General features: G+C 41.5%; 3 protein-coding genes across 6 annotated transcripts in view; 2 read left to right on the forward strand and 1 right to left on the reverse strand.

Moving 5' to 3' along the window:
* The first annotated feature begins 265 nt into the window (after positions 1-265).
* CUNH1orf174 (chromosome unknown C1orf174 homolog) lies at positions 266-6,603 on the forward strand. The gene is made up of 4 exons (XM_026659945.2): positions 266-385; positions 1,339-1,452; positions 3,644-4,153; positions 5,130-6,603. The coding sequence occupies exons 1-4, from the start codon at positions 371-373 to the stop codon at positions 5,232-5,234; spliced, it is 744 nt and encodes a 247-aa protein (XP_026515730.1). The 5' UTR covers positions 266-370; the 3' UTR covers positions 5,235-6,603.
* A 943-nt stretch (positions 6,604-7,546) lies between these two features.
* Positions 7,547-14,131, reverse strand: DFFB (DNA fragmentation factor subunit beta). Of its 3 annotated transcripts, none has more exons than XM_024207806.2 (7): positions 13,999-14,131; positions 13,414-13,471; positions 12,328-12,516; positions 11,480-11,559; positions 11,110-11,280; positions 9,590-9,690; positions 7,547-9,016 (listed from the first exon to the last, which is right to left on the reverse strand). In XM_024207806.2, exons 1-7 carry the CDS (start codon positions 14,110-14,112, stop codon positions 8,797-8,799), a joined length of 933 nt encoding a protein of 310 aa, XP_024063574.2. In that variant the 5' UTR covers positions 14,113-14,131; the 3' UTR covers positions 7,547-8,796. The 3 variants fall into 3 exon arrangements, with proteins under 3 accessions (XP_024063574.2, XP_024063573.2, XP_026515729.1); XM_024207805.2 differs by having other exon boundaries at positions 13,345-13,471; XM_026659944.1 differs by having other exon boundaries at positions 12,328-12,570; positions 13,324-13,471.
* A 236-nt stretch (positions 14,132-14,367) lies between these two features.
* The window catches only part of CEP104 (centrosomal protein 104), a 30,886-nt gene continuing 17,306 nt past the window's right edge, over positions 14,368-27,947 (forward strand). The window contains exons 1-8 of one of the 2 annotated variants that reach the window (XM_024207833.3): positions 14,368-14,457; positions 20,324-20,450; positions 21,607-21,780; positions 22,848-22,986; positions 23,981-24,043; positions 24,976-25,052; positions 27,105-27,273; positions 27,504-27,662. In XM_024207833.3, the coding sequence (XP_024063601.2) occupies positions 20,338-20,450; positions 21,607-21,780; positions 22,848-22,986; positions 23,981-24,043; positions 24,976-25,052; positions 27,105-27,273; positions 27,504-27,662 (894 nt within the window). In that variant the 5' untranslated portion in view covers positions 14,368-14,457; positions 20,324-20,337. Of the gene's footprint in view, positions 14,458-20,323; positions 20,456-21,606; positions 21,781-22,847; positions 22,987-23,980; positions 24,044-24,975; positions 25,053-27,104; positions 27,274-27,503; positions 27,663-27,947 lie in introns of those variants that run through there. The other variant, XM_024207834.3, reaches the window with a different exon arrangement.

Below are 27,947 nucleotides of genomic sequence, written 5' to 3' on the forward strand. Positions count from 1 at the left end.
GATATAACAGAAGAAAATACTAGCCTCCCACGCGCTCAGGAAGGCTGTGCCCTTCACAAAGATGGCGGTTGTGTTCGCCCCGCCCCTATTAATGCCCCTCAGAAAGATGGCGTCCGAACTCTTCCCCCCTCCCCGTGCGCTAAGCGCCCCTCACAAAGATGGCGCCTGCTCTTCGTCTTTCTTCCCCCGCCCGCCATGTTCAGAATGCCCATCACAAAGATGGCGGCCGCTCCGTGCGTGGCGTAGTGTCGTGTGCGCGAGGGTGGGCGACGTCCGAGCTCGTCCCGGAAGCGGCGGGGCGCCGGCCGGGGAGGGGAAGGAGGCTGGAGCTGGGGGCGCCCGGACAGAGCCGCCCCCTCCTGGGCGTCTTATGAGGACCCGAAAGGTGAGGAGGGCCCAAGCCCGAGCCCGGCCCGCACCGGAGCTGCTCTGGCTGGGCCAGTCACGCTCCCCTGGGGTGGGGGCTACCCGGTCAAAGCCTCCCCCGAGCGCCCCACCACTCCCTACAGTGCGCCCTCCCTCCCACTGCCCCCCAACCAGCGACCCCCCAGTGCGCCCCTCCTCCCCACAGACTGCCCCCCAACCAGCGCCTCCTCCCCACAGACTGCCCCCCAACCAGCGCCCCTCCCACAGACTGCCCCAACCAGTGCCCCCCAACCAGCTCCCCCCCACAGACTGCCCTCAAACCAGCGCCTTCCCCCCACAGACTGCTCCCCAACCAGCGCCCCCCCAGTGCGCCCTTTATCCCCACAGACTGCCTCAACCAGCGCCCCCCCAGGGCGCCCTTTATCCCCACAGACTGCCCCCCAACCAGCGCCCCCCCAGAGCACCCCCACAGACTGCTCTCCAACCAGTGCCTCCCCCCACAGACTGCCCCCCCAACCAGCGTCCCCCCCACAGTGGCCCCCAGAGCACCACCCCCAGACTGCTCCCCAGAGTGTCCCCACATCCTCCCCTGCTGGGAGCGGCTGCTGGGGATGCTGGGCAGAGGTTAAAGCTGGTCTGTGGCGCTGCGGTTTTGTGGCTTCTCTGCCTCCCTAACCGCAGAAGCCGTCTTGTTCCTGTCCCCATCTCTCATGCTAACCCTAACCACTTTCAAGTTCGGGTGCGGACTTCTCCCAAGTGCTAAGGAGTCGAACCTCCTGCCTAACGTAAATGGAGAGCGGATTCTGCCTAAGTGGTCTGCCCTGCATTCCTGTGGGATCTGTGTCACAATCGTTTGGGTGCACACCGTGATACTTTAGGAGATCCTTGTTGCTCGAATGGATGCTTCTGCCGCTAAAGATTTAACAAGACCCCCCACATCCTTTCTGCATTGTAAAATTGCATCTGGTTTAGCTTGCAGATGGAGTGCCATCTTCAGCACGCCAGAAGGCTGGAAACAACGCAGCAGCCCAGTCTTCATCTCATCAAGAGGTTGATCTTTGCAAATCTACTAAAACAGTGTGTCTGGTAGGAAAAACCTGTGACTTTCACTCTTTCTGAAATGTTTTTAAAATGTTACGTAAATTCATTTTGCAATGAGCTGTTTTGGAATATGATATAGGGGATGTTTTGACTTTTAGTAAGGCCATGAAAATAATATGTTGTGCAAAATGTTTTTAGTTCCTTCACTCACTTTGTCTCTGTAATAATATCTTTTATTGGACCAACTTCTGTCAGTGAGAGGGACTAGCTTTTGAGCCACACAGACCTCTTCTTCAGGTCTGGAAAAGGTACTCTAGAGCAGGGATCAGCAACCTTTGGCCCACGGCCCGCCAGGGTAAGCCCCTGGCAGGCCGGGCCAGTTTGTTTACCTGCCGCGTTCGCAGGTTCGGCCGATCGCAGCTCCCACTGACCGTGGTTCACTGTCCCAGGCCAATGGGGGCTGCAGGAAGCGGCCTGGGCCAAGGGATGTGCTGGCCGCCCTTCCCGCAGCCCCCATTGGCTTTGGACAGCGAACTGCGGCCAGTGGGAGCTGCGATCAGCAAAAGCTGTGGACATGGCAGGTAAACAAACTGGCCCGGCCTGTCAGTGGCTTTCCCAGGCTGGCCGCGTGCCAAAAGTTGCCGATCCCTGCTCTAGAGTGTCACAGCTAAATGCTAAGGGACCATTCAACAGAAATTGGTCCCATAAAAGATATTACCTCACCCACCTTGTCTCTTCAACATCCTGGGACTGACATGGCTACAGCTAAACTTTAGTTAATGTACACGATTATCCAGAGAGCAAGGGAGATGGAAATAAACATGCATAACGTACATGCCTTTATCAGCTATATAAATAAATATAGCGATGAACATTTAATATATTGACATATGGAACATTCATTTCTGCTTGTTAATGTGGATGTGTCAGTAATTTGAGGTACTCCAGATCAGAAATAAGTAATTCTGATTCCTCAGGTTGTTACTTCAGGATATCAGGGTGGCCGTGGTGTGTGTTTTTTCTAAACATACAACCAGTAGTGCATACGTGCAAATAAATGCACTGGCACCTTTTTCTTTTCACCCTAAAAACAAGTTTTTTGCATATTATGTCTATACTAAGGTTGAATTGTCCAAGTTTTGTATCATAAAACCTTGGAAATGGTTCTAAGGAACAACAGCATACTATAGTGGAACACACTGGAAGTGAAATCCTGCCTTCCTGTTGGCTACTGTACTGGCATTTAACCTGTTCTGTGTATAAAAAAAAAATACTCTAATAATATGCAGTTTTATCTTGCAGTTTATAAAGTGGTAACTTATTTTTCCTTAAACTTATAGTTTCATGGTTAATAATGGCAATAATGAATAGTTACGGCATTTTCTGGTCGATTAATGACTGGTGAGGTTAATGACTCCATTCCTTCAGCAAGTCACTAATTACTAGGAAATGTGTCCTCCCCAGCAATCATTATCACTTACTTTCTGTATAGGGTCTGTATAGGGTTTTAACGTTAATATATGTGCAATGTGGCCTACTTATGGCTGCTGTGGGAACCACAGTTCTTCTGAGGTTTAAAATCTGTTTAAACACTGCAACAAAGGGGTGGGGGGTTTTTGCATCTAATTATAAACAGCTACAAAATGAGCTACCAGTGTGATAGATTTAGCTTGAGAATTTGTTAAAGAATTTTTTTTTTCAAATTCACTATATTTACATTATTTGATTATATGGCCATGCAAAAAACACAATCAAGGGAACAAGTTTATACACTGTGGAGTCAGTTTTCCAGATTTGTTGTTCACAGCATAAAGTGCACTGTGGTAAACCATGTGTGTATGTACGGTCCTGTGAATTCCTATATAATAGCGATCTCATAATTTAAAGTGTATAAAGTTCATTCTGTTATGGTAACTATCAAGAAGAATATTGTGAAAAATATGATGGGTGATTATCCACATGGTACATTAGTTCTGTGCTTTCCATGAGAAGAGGATTCCAAATGGTGATTGATTGTTTGTAATTTTGAGAAATGTAATTGAGTCAAATTTTAAACCCACTGTTTATCATAAAATCAACTTTCCTTAGGCATGTAGCTTTGGATCAAACTGCAGCCCCCTAAAAAACACCCAGTGCTCACTTCATTAAGCCGTTCAGCTTCATATCCAGCCTGTCACTAATGTTGTCTAGTGAAGTTTGTTTGAAGTAGACCTTAGATCTTCTTTCTTTGTGATAGGCTTCTTCACACAAAGCAACTGACAGACGCCCTTCAAAGAGGCTAAAATGTGAAAAAAACAGTCTAGTGAAACTGGAGTTACAAGAACTTGTATCTGGAAATGGAAGTGTTCCTCTTCTGAAAGAACCAACGGAAACGTCTGATGAGGATCAACATTTGGGAGATTCAGTTGACCCCAATATGAAGCCTTTACAGAGTAAAAGCAGAAGTGCTCCAAAGATGAATGAAGAGATACAGGGGAGTGATGATGATGTTTCCATAAAACCATCTGCACTGAAGGGAAATAGCTGCCCACCAAAGAAAGAGGAAGATGAAACTTTCCTGCAAAACCATATCCCAAATGTGGAAGAGGAGAGCAGCTGTGGAACTGCATTTTCAGATGAGTCTGGGCTGGAGACCGTGGATCTCCAGAAGAAACCAATACAATTGGATAATAGTGCTTTCTTAGATGAGGACAGTAACCAGCCAATGCCAGTGGACCGATTCTTTGGAAATATGGAGTTCATGCAGGTTAGAAGAATAAAACTTTGAAGTGTGTTTTTGTTGTTGTTTTAATTTTGCTCTTATGAACTCCTTTCTAGCTTTTAGTTTATATGTCCAAAGAATGTTAGAATGGTGCCAAAACTTGAAGCAAATTTGACCAGTATTGACAATCTATTCGAGAAACATCCTGAGCTATTGGATACCTCTGGCTGAAAATCTTTCAACTGAACAGTTTGCTGTTTAAAAAAAAAAAAAAAAAAAAGCAGTTTCATCTAAATTGAAACATTTCGCGGGAACTTTGATTTTGAAAGGAAAATGTCTAAATGTTTTTTCAGCTTTATCATTTTGTTTTGAGAAGGTAAAATGTTTCATTTCAATAATGTCAAATTTTTGACTTACTATATTTTAATAATATAATAAATAAGATCATCTTTCATATTCTAATGTAACAACCAAAACTAAACATTTTTCCCTTGCAAAATAATGTTTCTGAATCAGGATTTTTGAGAATTTCCCCACAGAACAGAAATTTCCCACCAGCTCTACTAATGGATTGAGTATGGGACAGGATTTTGAGTTCTATTCCCAGATCCACCACTGACATGTTGTAATTTTGGACAAGACAATCTTTTTTCCCCAGCTGTTTAATGAGGAGTAATACTTAACCATCATACGGGGTAATGTGTGGATTTGTTTGTAGAGCACTTAGCCCAATAATTTCCCACCCCCCAAGTATTAAAAAAGAAAGCAAGCACCACACGCTAAGGCAGATATATTTTGCTCTTAGCATGAGCTCACATGAGTAGTTTGAGTAGGCTCACCTCAGACTGCTTCTGCTTTTACTTAAGATCTATGTGAACACAGTCAGCTGTAGTAGGGATATGTTAATGTCTAGCATATAGCAGTTGTGGAACCTGTATATAGTAATGTGAAATGTCTGTATGGGAGGGCTGTTTGGTTGCTACAGCAGCTGGCTTTTGTTAATAAACTCTCTTTCTTAAAGGACCTCCCAGCAGCTGCAGTCGCGTGCACCACAATGAGCAGGCGGGAACTTAGAAAGCTGCACTTCATTGCAAAGGAAGACGATGACGACGATGATGCACTTTAAGCACAGAATGCAAAAAAGATAACTTTTTAAAGTAGTTAAATTGTCTATTTTTCTATAAGTCTGTTAAAATAATTAGTGATCCTGTTATAATTAGCTATTCTACCCATCACATGTCACTGGCATGACATCTTTCTACAAGTGCCTTTCTTAGAGAGAAACTGTCTATTTCTATAGGAATCCTAGACAAAACCCAAAGCTGAGTGTGGAAGAGAGTGAGTGCCTTTACTAGTGAATGTGGAAGTATGAAGTCAGCAGGATTTAGAAGCCACAGCTACTGATTTAACAGAATTAAACAATTTAATAGAATTAAAGGACTGGTTGCTTTAATAAACTAAGTAATTTTACTTTATCTCTTTGTTGTGAAGAGGAACAGCTAACGAGCATTATGTAAATTTGAGTGCATACAACACAAGTCACCGTGGGGCTAACAGTTATTTTCTTAAAAAGCAGAAAAATCTTAAAAGCAAAATGTGACTAACACACTTGTTTTGTTATTGTATGGTGTTCTTCATAGGTGCCTAGTAAGTAAGCTGCTGATACCCAATACCTAAGAGGGAGTCCATCCTGTATTTCTTATGTTTAGTGTTATACTATTTGTTCACTTCTGAAACTAATCAATTCTACTTACAAACCTTTAAATTGTGGTTCTGTTGGGAAAACTGGCCCTGTACAAATGTCAGTGTGGGTTCTATGTTTTGTCTCTAGATGACCAGATGTGCTTATTTTACAAACAAGTATGGGAGCTTTACTCTCTGCCTGTTCAACAAACTCCACCTGCCATCTGAGATATAAGCTGGGTTTTCTTTCTTTCACGTATATTACCAGCAGTAAAGATACTGCAGGATAAATATTGCCCTCACTTATACCCATGTAACCTTACTGTTTTCTTCAGTTGGTTTACGCAGCTCTTACTGATGGGAGCTCAGTAAATAATTCTGTTGATGCTCAAGAAGGAATAAAAACTAATCTCTGAGCTTTCTTCAACAGTTTATTACTAGATGAATGGTGTTGGAAGTATGGAATAAGGTCGGTCTGCCTGATTTTCCCAGGCGGTAGTGGTTTTGAGAAATGAGCAGCTTCAAATGACTTTATGAAAATTATTAGTTAATCTAACATTGGTAACACTTCATTGGAAGTGGTTATTAGGCAATAAGCTTCCAGATCTATATTTTTGAAACTTTAAGTACTTGCTCTCTGTATTTCTAGAAAAGTACGAAACCTATCAGCAGATGGCTTATATAAATATTCATTTCTACAGCTATTGCCTATTAAGCATCCACATAAAAGCTGAATGAATTGTATAGGGTATGTTCATTCTCTTATTTTCACTTCATCTGATATGCTATTGCTGTCAGCAATGTCTTACTGCTTTTCCAATGCAGTAATATAAAGGCATTCAACTTTTTTAAATAGTGTGGTTATGATTTTTAACAACTAAATCTTGCTGTAATCCCTATACCTTTGTCCTTCAGGCTTTTGGGGATTTATTTATGAACCACTGTCCCTCATAAGTGTCTATTCAGGTGGAATAACATTTATTTTTAATAGCCTCTTGAAGGGTGATGTTAAATTATTTAGGGAACATACTTTATAGACCACATTACGTTTGTCAGCAGGGCAAGAACAGGATCTTCATTTGTTATGACATTTCCAAAAATATCATCCTGGAGTGAGTGTAGATTTCTTATTTACAGGTATTAAAACAGTTACAGATTACTGTTCAATTGGTTTGATTGTATCAAATAGTATATGTTTAAAAATTAACGGGGACAGGTAACTATTGGGACTGCCATAGCCCTGCTTTAAAAATGCACCTGCTCATTGTATAGCAGCAATGCTGAATGCTTATTTTCTGAGTTTTACTCACTTTTTTTTTTTTTTTTGGTATATAGTAAAACTTCCCCACTTCGAACAATAAGATGGTATTTTTGTACTAATAACCTAATGCTACTTGGAGCAGTGTTTGTGATGGAAGAGAGAGAGAAGCAAGTACATGAAAAAAGAGACCTCTCCAGAGAGAAGAGGAGATACGCATGTTGTGACCAGTGTTTCACCAAATGTAAAAACACAACTCTGTGCCACAAAGACACTATTCTAGCCTGACCAATTTATACTTCACTCTATCAGAAGTGGGTATGAGTTCATTTGATTTTGCACTAGTTGCTTGTACACACTTTGTCTCTCCTTTATACTTATGTACGAGGAAAAAGATGCCTGAAAGATCTTTATTAAACAAATATATAAAAATATATTGGAAGTTTTACATTTACATAGTTCCTCAGAATTCAGTTGATTTTAGATGACCTTTAAAAAAAAAAAAAAAAAAAATCTCACATTTTACTACATAATTAAGAAGTAGAAGGGAACACAGCTGAACAGACAATTATCAAAGATATTGAACATACAGTACCTTTTCCTATAATATCCTTCATATGTAGTACTGTACAACACTGCAAGAAAAGTCATGCAGCCAAGGAAGTTGAAAGATGGTATTTAAAAAAATAAAAGGGGAACATGAATCAAAAAAAATGAATCTAGCACCACTGATAGTTTCTTTAGAAAATATGTATGTAAAATAACAGTAAAGGTTAAAAATGGGAGTCATTAGTAGATTAGAGCAGAGATCCCTGGGACACAGGACTGGGAGTAGCTCTGCCACTGAGTGTGTGGTGGCCTTTGGTAAATCTAAGGCACAGGGATTGTTTGCCCAGCTGTAAGCTCTGTAAAACAACTTAACTACCTCACAGACTTAATGTTGAAAGCAATAGCTAAGTGCATTTTTGTTCCAGAGCGCTCGGAAATTAATGATTTGCAGAAATAGCTCAACGTTCCTGGAGCTTGCTTCTTGGACCTGCATTTCTAATGTAAGAAAGAGATCAAAGCCTGGATTGGTAATGGGATACTAAGCATCATCTCTCAATCAGATCTACTTCTGAACATGTTAAGTCTTTACCCATCTGGCAGTTTGTGGTCAGTTGAGGGGGAAATTTTCTAAAATGTCTAAATGTTTAAGTACAGGCCCCAATGAATTTTAAGGGGATCTCTGCTGCTAACTTCCTTAGGCACCCTTTGAAAATCTCCCTCAAAGTCATTTAGTGGTGTCCACGTTAGTACAACTTTTCCCATTTTTGGCATGCCTACAAAACTGGCCAGGATTGAATCAGTTATAGAGACTGAACTTTATTTCCAGGCAGCACCCCGTCTGGCTTCATGTGAGACAAAAAAGCCAATATTATTGGGTTTGGGAGAGACTTCAACTGCCTAGGTTGTACCTATGGCTAAAGGGCCAGGACACTTGGTATAAAAGATCTGTTATATAAACTACATTTCACATTCTATAACCTATGCAGGTTGCTTGGAAAATGAGCTGGGGCCTCACGAACCAAGTGAAAGGTGGAATGACAAATGTTTGAACTAGGTTTGATTGCAGACACATCTATATTAGGGAATTTAGCAAGAAGAGATCAATCTATGATCTTTCACTAAGAATTTCAGAAATATTAAAGATAGTGTCCTTTCAAATAGTTTAGAAAACTACAGCAAAGAGCCACCTTCAGGGAAGTCACTTTGAGATCTTCCGCATACGCTTTCTTTTTCTGTATATTTTAGTTTTGTCACAGGTAAGATTATGGCTGGTTTTCTTATGGCAAGCAATATGCACTAGTTTTAAATTTTCCAGAGTAAACAGCAACTGATAGAAGTATTCCCAGGCCACTTCCCTTCCATCTTGTTCTTTGACAGCTTCTGCCAGTGTTGGGACAATAGTACGTTTCTTCTCTATTCTGCAATATAAAATGAAGGGAGCATTTCCCATTATTGACAGTAACAAACTTTCTTTTTTATGAACCATGTATGTATTCCCTAAAGGAGTGATGGGAGTTAACCTTTCAGTCATGTGTAAGATTTTTCTGCATTGATATTAGGATGTGTGTGATGGTGGTTTTTAAATTCTAAAGAAAGGAGCTTAGCATGAATAACGTGGACCCTAGAATCCTATGTAATTTCTAAGTGCACAGCACCTGAAACAGCTTTGGGCAGGGGCAGAAATGAGAGAACAGTCACCTGAGGAGCCTAGTGGGGGATGTTTGTAATACAAAGAGAAGTTAGGGGTAAGGGAAGAGCAGCTAATGATAAATGTACTAGAAGGTAGTATCTAGTGTAGAGCTCTATCCTGCCACTCATCGCTGCAATATTGGAGTATCTTCCATCTCAGTGGACTTAGGATAAAATGAGCAGACCAACAGACTAACTATCAGACTTCCCTGTAAGATGAAAACGAGCTGGGTGGTAACTTGTTTGACACTGAAGGTAGACAGTGTGTAACAGGTATGTTTGGTTTAATGTTTTATACGTACATATGATCGAGATTCCACGTACTGAAGAGGATTCTGCTCTCTCTGTTACTGTAGGGATTGATGGAATGTTTACACAGGCAGTAATCCCTGTCAAAAGGACCCTGTAAAAAGACAAAGGCAGTGGGATGGTATCCACACAGCAAAATGTATTCAACTTGTTGCATAGGAAAAGATATGGGAAGAATCAAGGCCATCCACTGACAAAGCCTCCCTTTGGAAATACAGGATCAAATTTGAATAGTTCTTCCCTGCACAGCTAAGCAAGCAATATCAGTAAGCTAACTTGTGCTTGTATTTAATTGGGTATCTAAGTAGTTATCTCTTTCCTCAAATTCCATCACTGTAGAGCAGAGGTGGGCAACCTGCAGCCCGTCAGGGTAATCTGCTGGCGGGCTGCGAGACCGTGTTTACATTGACCGTCCTTAGGCACGGCCGCCCGCAGCGCCCAGTAGCTGCAGTTTGCCGTTCCCGGCCCATAGGAGCTGTAGGAAGTGGCAGCCAGCATGTCCCTGCGGCCCGCGCCGCTTCCCGCAGCTCCCATTGGCTGGGAACAGTGAACCGCGACCACCGGGAGCTGCAGGCGGCCATGCCTAGGGATGGTCAATGTAAACGCTGTCTTGCGGCCTGCCAATAGATTACCCTGACGGACCACAGGTTGCCCACCACTGCTGTAGAGCACGCCAGCACTTGCTGTAGCCGAGAACTCTGGCTAAGAAATGACTGTGAAATGTGTGCCTATGTAAGAGATGAATGGGGGGCAGCTCTTAGCATGGTGGAACTTTTAACAATGATTGGAAAGCCAATGCTGAGACCCCTGATACCGCTGCTGTTTTACAACAATTTGTAGAGCAGTGGTTCAGGGCAGTAGATGTGAAATCCAATTTGTAGCTTATAAAGGGCAAGAAACAAGTCCTCTTTTAAAGCTGCGTGATTGTTTACACAACAGTTGGCACCATGTCCTGCTGAAAGCCTAGCTGAAATGTCAGCCTAAATCAGACATTTTACTTAAATAAAATACAGAATCTTGGAAAGCCTTGCCTCCCCTAGTAAGGCTTGAATTTGTTCAGCAGTATGACAATCAGCAAAGGGACACTGTCAACTTAAAAATGTTGTAAATAAGTTAGTTGTTACCCACGCCCTTAATTATTAAAAGAGGTAATTTGCCACAATTTATGCTTCTCAAAAGTTGGATGCTCAAATTAATTAGTCAGTTTCACTCTCAGTGCTACAATGTTTAAAATATCAGGCCAAAAACCAAAACAAAAAAAAAAGTTGTTGGTTTTAAGTCTTGTTTAAATTAGTAAAAACACCAAAGTATTTTCTCTGAGAACAAATTATGCTGGCAGCGTCCTTCAATCACTGTAGGTAGGTATGTTGTTTCTCTTCAGTTTAATAGTTTGTAGTGCCCAGAGGCTTATTCTTCCTTTAAATGCATAACTCCCATTACAATTTATTTTCATGAGCATAGCACATAAAATATACCGTACACACACTTCTTGATCTTAGAAATAGTTCCTTACTTGACAGGAGAACCATCCTTCAGTAGTGCAGAGGCAGACCGCCTCCTCCTCTCTTCTGTCAAAGTAACAGCCATTATATTTAACAGACTTCAGTTTATCCAACATAAAGTCAGTTATTCTTTTATATTCTGCTCGTGCTGCTGGATGAACAGCTGAAGTATAACTGCTAACCTTTAAGAAAATAGAAAGCACTATGTCAGCTCAGACAGTGCCTATTGCACCCTGAATCTATTTAATAAATCCAATAGATTTAAATTTAAAACTTCCATGGCTGTTTATGGGGGAAAAAATCAGCTGTTCAGGCCTAATGTAAAGATTTATTTTTAATAACAGCTTGAAACCAAGCTACATTCAAAACAGCAATTTTTACCTCTTTCATATAACTTCGTATTCTGCTTTCACAACTGTATCTCATATAACTTGATTTATTCTTAAAGCGAGACTCTATACCTAAAAGAAATAAAAAATATTTTATGACTTGCTGCTTGTACAAAAACTCTCAAGCTGTTGTTTTACTTGGCTGGACCTCTGGCTCCTTTTCTTTATGAAATGAAGTGAGTATGGCTGTTTATTTGCTTTGCTTCCCTGTTCGGAGTGTAAGCACTCTGGACACCAAGAATGCCTTACTATTTTGGCTTTACATAGGGCTCAGCATGTTGTTTGCACTTAATAAGTCATATACCAATCATTGCTCTTAATGGTACTCCTTGATGGCCCATACCTGGAATACTGTGTTTAGTTCCAGGCACTTCTGTATCAGAAAGATGACAAACTGAAGGGTGTTCAGAAAGGAAAACCACAATGATTAGGGTACCAGATGGATGGGCTTAAAAGGAGATAGTTAAGCTATAGCTATTTGGCTCTTTTAATAAGTGACATCTAAAGGGAATAGATATCTAAACATAAAGAGGAATATAAATCAAAAATATCTAGATACTAAAGAGTTGCCCAGAGACTGTACGTGTAGAAGAAATGGGAGGAAAGTCAGAGGAATATCTGACAGATCTACTTAACTGTGCAATAGTGTTCCCAGGAAAATGGCAGGACCCTCTTCACTTGGGTCATTTTAGAATTAAGAGTTGATAAAGCATAGGGGAGTTGAGGACATAGACCATGTGTTGTGATCAAATCACGGAAATTAAAGATGGAAACGATTTTAAACTATCTCATCTATCACACTGCTGAGAGGTTTAACTGTTATACTGATACAGAACTTACCTTCAAACCACTTTCTGTCTTCCTCTCTGCTTTCCGCCAAAATGTTTTCACTTAGGTTTTGAATGAGATCCACTAGAAGCTTCTGTCTCTTGGGAGCCTGCTCATCTGATAGCAGCTTTTGTGCAGCCTCAACAATGTCATCTTTTTGTGTGTAAAATGTATTTAGGAAGTGATCTATGTCACTGACAACTGTAGTTTTAAATGAAGAAAAAATTAAACTAGTGCTAGGCAAACTTATGTAGTCTGAACTGTGCTTTCAGCTAGGATTTTGATGTGTTCCATAAAAAGTTTGTCTGGGACTGTATAAAGAACATTTAAAGAGTATTATGCTATTTTTCAACATTTATATCTTAATGAAAGGTAAATCCCAAACTGCAGTATTGACTTTCTAGTGTTTCATAGGAAAACTGGGAGCAAAGGGTTTCCTTCAGGCCAAATTCCCTGTACCTTATTCATGGTGAATAGCACCTTCCTCTGAGTAGCCCCACTGACTTCAACATGACTACTTGGGGAGTAAGATTCCACTCTGAGTGAGTAAAGGCATCTTTACTTTTATTCTGCACCTGTTCAAAAACCCACCAAGCTTTTCTCCACCCAATTGATCCACTCTTAAAAATGAGGGAAATTTCTTCCAGTTTACTTTTTACAGTACTACCTTAGTAATATAGTAACATCACTAATAAGTGGGTGGCCCACTGCACACATTTTTAAAATGGGTGTGAACAAAAACCCAGTGATAAGGCATCCAAGTGTATTTAAAGATGAAAGCTGTAGATTAGCTTTAGTAGTTCAGACTAGTAAAGGCACAGTAGAATGCTGGAATGAAGTTTTAGTATGGTATCATACTCCTTTTACATATTGGTAAACTGCGGCACAAGGAGGCCTTTACAAGGTCATACTGAGCCACAGTTGCAAAGATGGAGATAAAATCTCAAATTCTCACTCCTTCCCATTTGGGGTTTTGAAATGTGAAAGTGTTTAAGTTGCAAGGTAAACTGATAAATTTTTCCCACTTACAACCCTGCCAGGTCTCCCCTGGGGCTAGTAGTATAAGGTCCGTATTCTCTGGAATACTGTGGAAGTAACCTTCAGTCAGTTCGGTCCCATCCTCAGACAAACAGAGCCGGCAGTCAGGAAAAGAAAGCTGTTCACAAAAAGAAAACACACACACAGGCACACATCTGCACTTTAATCAAGGTCGTTTGAAAACGGACACAAAGAAAACTTTAAACGTGAAATCGGTTAAAAGAAATAAAGTAACTGAAAATGGAAAAATACAGATTCCACTAGCACCTCCAGGTGCCTTTGCAGTTACAGAGCTAGAGTCTCTGGACTCCGAGACGGGGTGAAGGCGCATTGGCACCAGGATCTTCCACTCCCCAAAAGCGGGGGGTGGGGGTGGGATTCTCCGGGGAGCTATTCTCAGTGCTGCTCAGGGCGGGTTTGCGCCCCTTGCCCCCCACGCTCCGACGCTACTGTCTGTCGGGGGCGCCCACAAACACCCCGAGATACACCAAGCGGCCGGGCCCCCGCCAATGTACTGCGGGGGGGGGAGCTCTCAGGGGGAGGCACTGACAGGGCCTTGGGCCCCGCCCCAGGGACGGGGCTGTGCCAGGCCGAGGTCACCCCATCTCCCCCGTAAGGCCCCGGGGCGGCGGGCTGAGGCAGCACCTGCAGCAGCTTGCCCCCCTTGCGCAGCAGCTCCGGCAGGCTCCTCCCCGCGACCCCGTACTTCTGGGGGCCGCGCAGGCTGCGGATCTTGAAGGCCTTGGGCCGCGGGGCCATGGCCCAGCCGAGAGCGGGGCCCGAGCCTCTGGCAGCAGCAGCTTCCGGGCCTTAGCGCCGCTCCCATTCAGTTTGCGCATGCGCAAAGACACACAGCCGGCTCCGGACGCCATGAGAGTTACCGAGGCGGAAGCAGTTCCCCCCCCCCCTAAGCAGCAGGTCTGGCGCATGCGCAGATGTGGCCCGGCCGCGCGGTAGGATGCCGCGCATGCGCAGGGGGCGGGTACTAGGCCGGTTGCCATGAGAGCGGTGGCCCTGGCGATGGAGCCGGAGTGAAGTAGGTGAGGGCGAGGGCTGCAGCGGGGGGGGGATCGTTGCCCCGCTCGGGGTCCTGTCATGCCCGAGGTGAGCGGTAACCGTGTGTCCCTGCCCGCCCCCGCCCCGCGGGGACCCCCAGACCCGGCCGGCCTGGGCAGGGCCATCCCCGCCCCCCTCTCCCCGACTGCGCTGCCATCCCGTCCCTCCTCCCCCACAGCACCCCCGTGCTCGGGCCTGGGGGTCTGTCCACGCCCCTGCTACCTCAGCCGGCCCCTGACAGCGGGCGCCTCCCTGCCGCCCTCGCGTTGCTGGCCGGGGGCGGGGGACACCGCAGCGGGTTGTATTTGTCTGTGACGCCCCCGCCGGAATCTTTGTCAAGTTCTTGTTTTACAAACGCACCCAGCCCCCGCGTTTAGGGCCTGCGCCCCGACCCTTCCCCTTTGACCGTCCTGGAGAGAGCGAGCCTGATTCTCACCGGGGATGAGCCCTCCCCCCCTTCTGCGGTCAGCCCCTCTGTGCAGGCGTCTCAGCAAGCTCTCCGCCCCTGACAAGGGCGCCAGTTGGGGGGGGGCAGAGGAGAGGAGCCCCCTGAGTTTCATACAGGAGGTGCAAGCTCCCAGGTGGCGCTCTTAACTACAGCCCAGCATTAGTGTGAAGTTGTGCAGAGGAGAGGTGCCCTGGGGTAGGGAGTCTGTATTTTGTTTACAAGCAGAGGCCAGGTAATTAAGATCAGAAATTGCTGGTGATTAAATGAAGGGTGTGGAAGTTTAGCCTGTGAGGGAGGAGGGTTTGATTTAGAGAGAACAGGGAATTCAGAATGAAATACAGCAAAGCACTGAGCCCAGGTTACATTCAGAAAAGGGGAAGCTTTGGGAATGTAGGCAAAAAGAAGAGGTCAAACGCAGGGAAGAACTAGCAGTGTATAGAGAAGTGCCCACTCTACCTGTGTTATTTATGTGGTTTCATCACCATAGTATCTGAGGCTGCGCCTCACAACGTCTAACCTATTTCTCCTCCCAGCCCCTTGGCAAGGTAGAACAATGCTGTTATCCCCATTGTACAGGTGGGGCACTGAGGCACACACAGATTAAAGGCCAGATTTTCAAAGGTATTTAGGCACCTCATGAGATTTTCAAATACACTTAGAAGATTTGGTGCTTTGTAAACCCCACTAGAGATCTAACTGCATCGTTGGGTGCCTAAAAACCTTTGAAATTCTGTCCTTAAAGCACAGGCCCGGGGTGGGGTCAGACAGGAAGTCCATGGCGGAGGGGAGTAGAACCCAGGTCTTTCAGGGCTAGTTCCCTATCCAGCAGACCAGCTTCTCTCTCTGCTGAATGCTTCAAAAAAAGAAGACTCTGATAGATGAGAGCAAAACCAAGGCAGCCAATTCTCTGAGACTCCAGCAAATGGTCCCAAGATGGATGTCCTGGTTGACAGCATGAAAAGCAGCACTGAGGTTAGGAAGAATGGAGCATGAGAGTCAGATGAGAGGAGATAGCTTAACTCCAAAGAGGTGGCAGGTTCTGCCCCATGCTGGGTTGTAGAGCAATGGCTGCTGTGCAATTTTACATTTTAACTGAAAACCATTTTGTTCAGTCATTTTTTGTTCTGAGCTTGAGAAAAGGAATGAATGAGAAAGTGTCATAAGTTTCAGATGTGTTTATGCCTCAAATGCTTAGGGTTTCAGCTCTATTCAGGCCAATTCCAGAACAAAGAACAGAAACTGCATCCACAGAGTCCATAAAGTCAACGATTTGTCCATAAAGTCCCTGAGCCAATGCATATAAAATGTGTAAATCTGGATAAGATGGCTCAGATATTTAAGTTTGAGGTGTATAGTAATTGACCACTCATTATCATATGTTCACTGTGATGTTTATAGCTATGAGTGGAGGCACTGATGGCAATAGAAGTTTTACTTGATTAAGGACTAGAAGATTTGACCCTCCAACTTTCTTTCTAAAGGAAGAGCTGCCCAGAGCTCCTGTGCCTGTTTATTTTTCTTTCCTGCCTGCAGTTGCCGTGATATACCTCGGAAGTCTGTTTTTTTTTCTCAGCTTTAAAATATAGAATTTTCTTGGTGTTTGGTTTTAAATATTCTCCTGTGAGAATGGCAACTCAATCGCTGTAGTGTGTTTAAGAGCCTTCTGAAAAGTAACTAGCTTTTAAACAGAAGTAAAAACACTGTTGCCAACTCTCATGATTTTTGTCATGTGTCTCATGATAATTCTTTTCCTTAAAGCCCCAGCTACTGGAGTCAAGTGGATATGTGATGATTTCAGCTTTCATTCTTAAAGAAAAATTACGTTTTTAGTCCTCATGGCTGTAGAGAAAGCTTCAAAATGTGACCCCAGTGCACCCTAAAGGCTCAAAAAGCAGAAGGCAAATAAAAAGAACCCCAAATCTGTTATTTTTACATAATCTCATGATTTTAAAGCCAGTCTCGTGATTTTTGGTGAGCCTGATTCATCATTTTTGAACATTTGGGATTGGCAATACACCTCTACCCCGATATAACGCTGTCCTCGGGAGCCAAAAAACCTTACCCCGTTATAGGTGAAACCACGTTATATCGAACTTGCTTTGATCTGCCGGAGTGCACAGTCCCGCCCCCTGGGAGCGCTGCTTTACCGCGTTATATCCGAATTTGTGTTATATCGGGTCGCGTTATATCGGGGTAGAGGTGTACTGTGAAAGTGACTTGAAAGTGTCAGTTTCACTCCTGTTTAAGGTTAGTTTCTAGTCTATTATTTGAAGTGAGGTAACACATCTAGGGCCCCAGGGAGATGTAGTATAAACTCACAGTGGGCGGTTGCCCTAGTAGGATGTTTCCAAAGTTAAATGATCTACTTAAAGCTTGATGAACTGCAAAAAAGTGATAGAAAGTATTCTAGATATTTCTACAATTGTTTCAGTGTTGTATTCAAGAGTTAGTAACAAAGAATATATATTAAAATTTTAAACCTAACCAGCGTTCCTTAAGTGACTTGACACAAGATGTGAGAACATGTTAGTATTAGAGCTGAGTGAGTCTAATGTTCATTAAATCCTCTTTTATATATATGAATTAGATACAGTGCTCCTATCAGCTAATTTCGAAGTTATCTGCAAAACAAACACACACACAAAATCCCTAGAGTTTTCAGGTGCCTAAGTAGCCCTTGGAATCACGGTTAAAGTTGCCCCCCACTTAACAAAATCTGAAATGGTGCCCCTGTTCCCTGTCCCAGGGTCACTGAGAGTTGAGGGGGGACGGGACTGGAGGAGTGCAGGCTCAGAGAATGTGAGAAGTGGGAAAGTGCATGTGCTGTGTTAATGCTGGCCCCTGTTTGCTGTGCATAAAGCATGATGAGGTGGCCTAGAAGTTTAGCAAAACTGAATTTCCCCCCAGGAGAACTATCTTATCACGTGAAAGTGGACCACAGTAACAAAGGGCAGCCCACAAGAGAACGTGTTCTGTGGTGTTAAAGCCTGCTCCAGTCACCAGTGCAAGTGGTCAGGTTGAACTCTGTTTAATATTTTTTGTGGTAGGTTCACAGACTCCCAGGATTCTGCATGTATCTCGTTTTAATCTAATCATGATACATTTTATTTACTTTGTCAGATGTTATAGACCATTTATGTTAGTTTTCAAAACAGAGTGCAACTCATGACAAACCAGCTTGTGAGAGTTTAAAACAGGTGATGAAGTTTGAGGCAGATGGTGATGAGAACTGAAGGTGTTCTACTTTAGACCTTTTTGTAAGCAACACAAGAGTACTCTAGGAGGGAGCATTTCTTTTACAGAGTTCATGAACTTTACAGGAGAAGGGATCTCGCCATCCCTTCCTGATGCCTACTTTTTGTGTGAAACTACAATGTGCTCAGTTTTCAAAGATAACTTAATACATTACTAATAAGTTATTTTGTTGCCAAGTAACCTGTTTGCAGACCACTCTAAGTGGTGAAATGATGGATATGTTTTACAGACATTATAGGAAAGCACGTGTTACATGTTAGCTCTGTATCCTTTTCACTGTGAAATGAGTTCAGTTTTATAAGATCACTAATCAGGAGGCTGTTCTTTGATCAGAGGGATCCATGCACTTTTTTCTGCTTTTGCCTCATGAACAACTGACTACTGAGTTACGTGGAGTGTCTGTGATATCAGAGGTATTTCGGTAAATCTTTACTTTTCTCACTTACCAGTTCCATTCATTACATAAGAACAGCCATACTGAGTCAGACCAATGGTTCATCAAGTCCAGTGTCCTGTCTTCCGACAGTAGCCAGTGCCAGATGCTTTAGAGGGAGTGATCAGAATAGGGCAATTTATTGAGTGATTCATCCCTTGTTGTCCAGTCCCAGCTTTTAGCTGTCAGAGTTTAGGGACATCCAAAGCATGGGGTTGCATTCCTAACCATCTTGGCTAATAGCCATTGATAGACCTATCCTCCATGAATTTATCTAATTCTTTTTTTGAGCCCTCTTATACTTTTGGCTTCAGAACATCCCCTGGCAATGAGTTCCTCAGTTGACTGTGCATTGTGTGAAGAAGTACTTCCTTTTGTTTGTTTGAAACGTACTGCCTATTAATTTAATTGGGTGTCCCCTGCCTGGTCACTGGTATGTTTTATGTGAAAGAGTAAATAACATTTCCTTATTCACTTTCTCCATACCATTCATGATTTTATAGATCTCTATCATATGCCCCCCCTTAATTATCTCTTTTCCAAGCGGAACAGTCCCAAGTCTTTTTAATCTCTCTCCATATGGGAGCTGTTCAATACCCCTATTCATTTTTGTTGCACTGCTCTGTACTTTTTCCAATTCTAATATATCTTTTTTGAGATGAGGTGACCAGAACTGCATGCAGTATTCAAGGTGTGGGTGTACCATGGATTTATATAGTGGCATTATGATATTTTCAGTTTTATTATTTATCCTTTTCCTTATGGTTGGTAATATTATTTTTTTACTGTCTGCACACTGAGCAGATGTTTTCAGAGAACTACCCACAATGATTCCAAGATCTCTTCTTCACTGGTGGTAATTAATTTAGACCCCATCATTTTGTGTGTGTAGTTGGAGATTATGTTTGCCAATGTGCATTACTTTGCATTTATCAACACTGAGTTTCATCTGCCACTTTCTTGCCCCATCACCCAGTTTTGTGAGATCCCTTTGTAACTCTTCACCGTCAGCTTTGGACTTAACTAGCTTGACTAATTTTGTATCATATGCAAACTTTGTCACCTTATTGTTTCCATTTTTCCCAGATCATTTCTGAAGATGCTGAACAGCACTGGTCCCAGTACAGATCCTTGGGGGACCCTGCTGTTTACTGTTGTTCACTGTGAAAACTGACCATTTATTTCTACCCTTTGTTTTCTATCTTTTAACCAGTTACTGATCCATGAGAGAACCTTCCCTCTTATATCATGACTCTTTATGTTACTTAAGAGCCTTTGGTGAGGGACCTTGCCAAAGGCTTTCTGAATGTCTGGTTCTCATTTCCTTTACATTTAAGCCTGTTGGTTAAAATGCTTTGAATTCTTAAAATCGTGTTTTCACTAAATTGGTCCTGACACTTTTTGGGCTCTCACAGACAGGTGGATATGGAAACTTGGTCACTGAAATCCAGTTGGAACGGCACAGAAAACAGTGTTACTAAAGTGGAAATTCTGAAATTGTGCAAATCGTACAAAGTTCCCTCTGAGTTTGGAAGTTTTTATTGACTTTATTAAACAATGCTTGTAAAGTTAGCTAAAACTAATACCTTTAATATTAATGAGGTTTGATAGGATTTAGATTAAGAATCTGATGTGCTAGTATTTATTCAAGAAAGTTCCCATGAAAGTGAACAGTCATTTTGTCTAAGTAGAGACTGCAGGAGTGGGTTGTACTTATTTAGTTGTAGCTTTTATAAAATGGATTAACTTGATTTTTAAAAAGTCATTGTTTTGATCAGCTCAACTGTGCAGAATGCCACACAAAATTGGATTCGTAGTTATCAGTTCATCAGGACATGAAGATGGCTTCAGTGCAAAAGAACTGATGGTTCATGCACCAACAGTCAATGGATGGAGATCACCAAGGTACTGTAAGTGAAAGAGTTATTTATATTAAGGAAACATTGAAGTGTCTCTAAAATATGCGATACAAGTAATTCACAGGGAAATAATTCTACCCTGGGTATCTGATTACACCAAAAAATGAGAAATCTAAGATAGAAAATCAGGATTTTGCATAGTTGCCTCTCATTCAAGATCACAAAGAGTTTGACAAAATCCAGCCCCAGTCCTGTGAACTGCTCCAGGCAGACTCCTGTGTCCACATGAGATCCCATCAAAGTCAGCTGCCTGGTTCTGTCTGCCCAAAGCAGATTGCAGGGTGAGGGACCTCACTGGCTGTGAGAACTATGGACCAAGTTCTGTAGTTGCCTTTCATCCCACGCAGCCCTTGTCTCCCAAAACTCCAGAGTGTTCTTAAAAGGGATCCCATTAACTTGAAACAAGTCAATTAAAAAAAAATGGTTTTGGACACTACATCTGCCTCGGAATCCCCCTGCCAATTTTTGTGGTTTTACAATCACTTGCCTTCTCTAATTTTTGTAATGCTTTTCTCTCCACTTCTATTGTGTGACAGGCCCACGCAGCCAGCAGGGGGACCTGTCTATAAACACTGCTCTTAAATATACAAAGTAAATTGAAAAAAGAGCCCCTCTCTTCCCCCCCCCCCCCCCCAAAGAAAACCAACTTGCTATATAGTGATGTTAGCAGGGCTGCACATCTTGGGGTGCCCGGGGCAAAATCTGAAACTGAGGGCCCCCACCCTGCTAAAAAAGTTACCACTGAAGGAGGGGGGGGGGATTGGAGAGTGATCCCACACTACACTCAGCCTGCAATAGGAGCTTGGCCCCTGTCTCACAGGGCTGGGGTTGGTTCCCTGGTCTGGGCTTTCCAACCTATAACGTGGAGTTGCAGAGCCATTGAGGTTTCGTCTGGCTGACCCTCTATTGTGAGTGGCACTATGACCCTGCATGCCAGGTGGCAATGTCACTTGGTTTTAGGAACCCTCTCAAACAAGGGACCTGGGCAAGCTGTCCCTCCTCCCCACAGCCTTCCCAGCATGGCTCTGAATGTTAGGAGTTACTTGTAGAAATGAGAGAGAAACAATTTTTTGCCAACTTGAATCACGTTTTGTCTATAACTCTTTAAGAAGATGATTATTGAAAATTTTCTTTACTTTCAGACTCTGCCAGTATCCACAAGAAATCGTCCTTCAGATGGTGGAGAGATGTCGAGTTCGAAAGCTGCAATTACTCGCTCATCAGTATATGATTTCAAGCAAAATTGAGTTCTACATTACTGAAAATCTGCCTGAGTACTTTGCACCGTATCAGTCAGAGCGGTTTCGCAGACTGGGGTAAGTCAAAAGGTGCTAAATGATGGTGTCACTTTAATCAGAAAGGTAAGATTTGGGAAGGGAGTGGTATGTTAGTCATGGGTAAAATGTTGATGTGATGTTATGCAAATAGGGAAGGGAAATTCTGTCCCCCAGCTGCACCTGTGGAATGCCACAGTAATAAAGTTGGAAGTCACTAGAATTGTATGGGTGCAACTGAGGACAGAATTTTTCCCTGGGCTTTCAGAACACACGTGACAGCTGCATTCTTTTCTGTGTTTTTATTAAATATGGATATAGACATCTTACTAGACTTATTGACCAGTATCTCTCAGTACACAAGCTGACATGTCATCTTTTTAAATATGCATGTGGAAGAGCACAGTTGTTGAAAGGAGAAAAATCTATCAAAACCCACTATGTATTAAGTGCTGTGTCATTATTATTTATTTGTATTGTGGTAGCACTTAGAAGCCCCAGTTATAAACCTCACTGTGCTAGGTGCCTCTAATACACAACAAAAATATGATCCATATCCCAAAGAGCTTATAATCTAAATACATTATTTCAATTTTAATATCTTCAGATAGAAAAGTCCTTTTTATTGCAGTTTTAAAGGGATGGTGGTTGCCATAACTTCAGGTGGTTTTATGCTTCTCAGTTCTCTGGTATTCTATTAATAGTTGAGCATATTTAACACATCAGCTCTTTTAATACATAGGCCCCAGTGCTGCAATTGTGTCCATATGTGTGGCTGCCAGAGTAGAGCCCCAAGGGTTCCCTCACACGTTTTCTCAATGCGGGCTCAGGGCTATGGGGCTTATTCTACTGAAGTGATATAGGGACTGATCCAAAGCCCTTGGAAGTCAGTGTCAAAACTCCTGTTGATTTCTGTGCACTTTGAATCAAGTCTGTAGAGTGTTTTTTTTTTAAAAGAGAAATGGCATTCTTTATTTCAGTTCTCAATACCATTTTAAAATTTATCAAAATACTAATTTGAATGGATGTTGTATATAAACAAAATATATCTTTCTTATTTGCGCATGTTTTTACACATTTCATCTGCTTAATCAATTTTCCTTCTACAGTTATGTCTCTCTCTCAGACAATGAGAAGACCGGGTACAAAGCACGGGAGCTGAAGTCAGTCTACGTGGATGCAGTAGGACAGTATCTAAAACTCACTTTCCATAAAAATTACATCAATAGATACAACTTATACAGTCAGGTAAGATGAATTAAAATGGTGACTTGATGCAATAAACAATATTGCAGTTGTCCAAGACTTCCGAAGCAAAAAGCTGCTTTGATTTATAAAACTAAAATTGCCAGTGGGAAGTTGTTGTGAATGAGTAATTCTCAGAAAAAATGTCAATTAAAAGTCTGGTGTCTTTTTTTCTTTAATGTGCAAATTATTAGCTTCAAATTATAGGGGTCTAAAGATTTCTATTCTACACTTAAGACATTTGGATATAATCAAGAGAGCTTTCGTCTGGCACACTTTCATCCAAGCACTGCATTGTATATTGAGAGTATCGATAATATCTGAAGGTAAAAGTTCTCTTGCTGGCTGCTCTTCTATCGGATTGGCCAGAAGTGGTATTCAGTGTATCCAGAACAGATTAATCAAGTGTGCAGTTCTATGCCTCTTTTCATTTTGAGCTCTGAGTGCTTAATGTGTAATACAGCCAAGACAAACAGCTTTCTCTGAGATGGAATGCTGCTGATGTCTTGCACACCACAATACAGCGCTTTGGGATTGGATTTTTTTTTTTTTTTTGTAAGTGAATGAAGTAGTTACACTGCACATCTATCCAAAATGAGAGAAGCTGAGAATCAGCCTCTCTAACTTTGCATAGTTATGCTGTGTATGAATCAGACTTATGGCCCTAAAAGGGGAGTAGGAGACCACTACACCATGTTGTTTCTAGCCAAGTTACCTTTAACTAATTTAGTAACAAATTGTTAAACATATGCATCTGACCCTTACAATGAGCTCTTGCCTACCTATGTTTGGGTGCATAGGGCCCATAGAATGTATGAATTTAAGTAATTCACTACTAGATAATTTTCAGAAAGTGATAAAAATATTTTAGAGGTGCCAGCACAAGTTGTGTAGTGGCTCAGTGCATGTTCTATAATGACATTGTTCCAGTCTTCATAAATACAAGTAAAGTAATAATGGTCTTGTGTATCCGTATTTCTTTTTCATTCTATCTTAGGTTGCTCTGGTAGCAATAAATATAATTGGGGAACCTGCAGACTACAGCAATGACAGCAATAATGTAAGTATATAAAGATGATTATGGAAGAAAGTTTCCCTCTCAAACATACTGTCCTTTGGATGTTGCTACACGTACTTAATAATGATGTGCTTCCCCTAATGTAGGGTGCCTTTTGATTGTTGTTGTTGTTACATTAGTGTTGTTTAAACAGAGCTGTCATGCACTTATTTTCTGTTTTTTGTTTGGTTGTTTCTTTTTAATGTAATTTTGAAAAGAAATTCCCTTTGGAAGGAGTAAACCAAAATAGCATCATGGAACTGAGTATGTTTGTATTTTCAGCCTTTTAAAATGCACAGATTATTTTACATGCATGTGCACATGCAGTCCACTATGTAAAATGCAAAATGTCCCCCTTCCTGGCTTTGGAGTTAACAAAGCAACAACAAGGTAGCAAATTTCAGGTCCAGCCTTTTCATCAGGCTGGGTAGTATTCCTCACATTGGACTGCTCAACCCGCACCCTCGTTTCTTTATCCTAAGAGTCACATCTCCCTATTCACAGAAGTGATGGTCCAGTAGAACCTTCTTAACATTAACCCTACTAGATTCTCCCCTGATAATGAAGTGTGGTGTTTCAGGCAACTGCTGCTGTTATAGTACAGTAAATATAAATTATAGAGTTTTATTTTCAAACTTACGCTGTAATTTGCGTATAAGAGAATAGTTTTGCCATGTTTACTTTTACTGTTGTGCTAAACAAAACTAGTATTTTGTCAGAGTTGTAGTAAAAACTCTACTAACATTGTGAGACCTTTTTATATATGTGAGTTTGTTTGAAGATACTGTTAATTCAACTTAGTTATTTAAGTCTAAATATAGAGGCATATAGGAAAAGGTGTGACATGATGTCTCACATTTAATTGTTTGAATCTACAGTTTCTATCCTCTTCACAAAAAAATTGGTGACATTATATTAACCTTTTTCTTCCAAAGCCTTCAAGAGAGAAGCTGATTGACCATTACCTTGGAAACAATCCAGATGACCTAACCTTAGATGGAACATACCTTGGGTAAGATTTCTTTGCTGAGATTTGGATCAGAGGAGTTAATAAAACTAGTGACATCATGAGCTATAACTAAAAACAATTTAGGTGCCAGAACTTTGTCATTTCCAAGCTGTGAATTGTGCTGATTATTGTTGGACTTCAGCACTTAATTATGTCTTACATGCTTGGTGAATGAACAGTGTGCAGTCACATTCTGTTGGGTCTTATTTCTTCATCAGCCACCCTTGTGTCTTATTTCTCAGAAACATTGCTGTTCCTTAAATGCCAAATTTGAACCCAAGCGGTTGTTACCGAATTGACAGCACTAGCTATTCTTCTTAGCATCTTGTTAACCAGCACAACTTTAACTACCATTCATCCTATTTTCCTCTTTAACATTTACAGTGTGGTTGCCATCACAACATGTATGCCGGCAGTCAGGGATTCAGCCAATGTGGCGGCACTGCAGATTTGGCCAGTGGTGGTAGTTCTATCAGCTGACAGACGAGGAGAGTAGTTTGGCTAACAGACTAGCCTATACTCTCCAGAAGCTAGCTAGATCTCTGAGTTACTCTCCTACCAATATTATTGTCATAGCAAACAGCCATGTAACTGTCAGAGACCACCAACAGCCAGCCCTGTGTTTCTCAGTTAGGCTTTTTTGGCTGCATAATTTATGTGGCCCACATTTTCAAAACTCTACAAAAGCCATACACATTGTGCCTACAGAAGCCCTCTTTTGGGCATGCAGATCAAGTAACTGACTCAGTTTGTATGCCAGTAAGTGTGCAGTTACTTGATTTACACACGTGTTGGTTTTTGCATGTGTTGTTGGTGTATGAACAATCTGTGTCCATTGCATGGGATTTTGATATTTTGGCCTATAATACTTCCTGCTTGTTCTGATCAAATTGATCCAATTCTAGCATTATTTGATCAGAATAATCAGCAGATGATTGAATTATCTGTGTGACAACTGGAGGAAATATCATAGCATGCCTGGTACACAAAAACACTCTATCAGAATAACAATCTTTTAGTTTTCAGGAATCTTATTTTTCTGGATCTTTTTTCTTCGTTCATTTTAAAAATGTTAGCATCTCACTTAGAAGAAGAGACTGTTATTCTCAGTGATAAATTCATATATTTTTAAGGTCAGAAGGAACCATTATGATCATCTAGGATTCTAGTCTCAACTGTATAACACAGACCTTATAGAAATTACTGGGTGAAATGCTATCAAACCCCATATCTTGTGGTTGGGTTAGAGAATATATTTTTAGAAAGACATCCAATTGTCATTTAAAGACTTAAATGATGAAGAATCTACCATGTTCCTTGGTAAGCTATTCTAGTGGTTAATTTCCCTTGTAAGTAGAGGTAATTTATTTTGAATAAAAGACAATTTTCTCTGGACATTGAAAAATTGTTTACTTACTAAAATCACTGCAGTCATAGCAACATTGACTAGTGCTAGAGGCAGTATTTTCCAGTTTACCTCAAAGTGGATCTGGGAGGAAGAGGATTTGGTGAATGATGGAAATAACAGGAGTATAATAATTAGCTATTACCTAGTACTTTAAATCTTCAAAGCCATGTATAAACATTATAACAGACATCTGCTCTTCTTCCTTAGAAAATCTCAATGACCAGAGTCTTGAGGAGCTCTTTCATTTACATAGAAATGTGATAATTTAATCATATAGATGTCCCTGAAAACAACAGATCACATCAAAATCTCGGTGGTGGTGGGTCTAGAACATTGAGTTAGGAGATAGCATATCCACTAAACTTCATTGTAGAGTAAAATGGAAAATATACATTTGTTTAAATATTCTTTTGGTTTCAATAATAATTTTACAAGAGCTAAACTTGTATTTCAAAGTAAAACAGGAAAAATGTGACTTTGATGAGCCATTTAAAATAAGTGAGATCCACAGTATTCTGAAGAATGAGAAAAAATAATTGTCATCCTAATATATATATATCTTCTCACAGCAAAAAGAGAAGGAATATATTGTAGGTGGTGCTTCAGATTTAATCTCAAAAATATCTTTTTTTTTTTTTATTCTCCAGAAAACCTGACTCTATTTCACCACTGGATGATTTGGCTTTTGATATGTACCAGGATCCAGAAGTTGCTCAGATAATTCGTAAACTGGATGAGAAAAAGCATGAAGCTGTCCATCATGAACGTTATGACTATGCCAAGAAACTCAAACAAGCTATTGCTGACTTGCAAAAGGTACTGTTTAATGACTGTTATGTCACAAATCCATGAGTTTTTCATTTGTCCATAAGGTGGTCCTCAATCTTTGCAGTAAAATACATTTGTGGTGGCTGCAGGTCACCCCTCTGGTGTGTTTAAAAATAACAAATGAAGAGTCAGACAATTGAGTCTAGCTGGAATTCTATATACATTTAAAAGAATGTGATTTCCAGCAACCTTAATGACATGAAAGCACCATTTTTCAGGTTGGGGAACGACTCGGGCGGTATGAGGTAGAGAAGCGCTGTGCTGTAGAGAAGGAAGATTATGATCTTGCTAAACAGAAGAAACAGCAGATGGAAGAGTACCGCCTGAAGGTGTATCAGCAACTGGAGCTGCACAACCTTCTGGATCCAGAGCTGATGGTAGGGATCACTAGTCATAATATAAGAATAAACACATGGTGACTTGACTCATAAGGCTTTATCAAGTTGTATTATAAATAGAGATGTGCCTGAGAAGCTAAAATAAACTCATGGGATAGGACTCATAAGATAATTGTCATAGAGTATTTTTGTTAAATCTTTATATTTTTTTACTTGGATTGTTAGTTGCTCATATAGCATCACAGCTTGGCTTTCTCTGCCATTGATCTGTACTCATCTAGTTTTTCCAGCTATATACACTTAATGGTCTATAAATAATAATGA

This window comes from Terrapene carolina, unplaced genomic scaffold (assembly GCF_002925995.2).
Source record: "Terrapene carolina triunguis isolate 2854851 unplaced genomic scaffold, T_m_triunguis-2.0 Scaffold714, whole genome shotgun sequence".
Lineage (NCBI taxonomy): Eukaryota > Metazoa > Chordata > Testudines > Emydidae > Terrapene > Terrapene triunguis.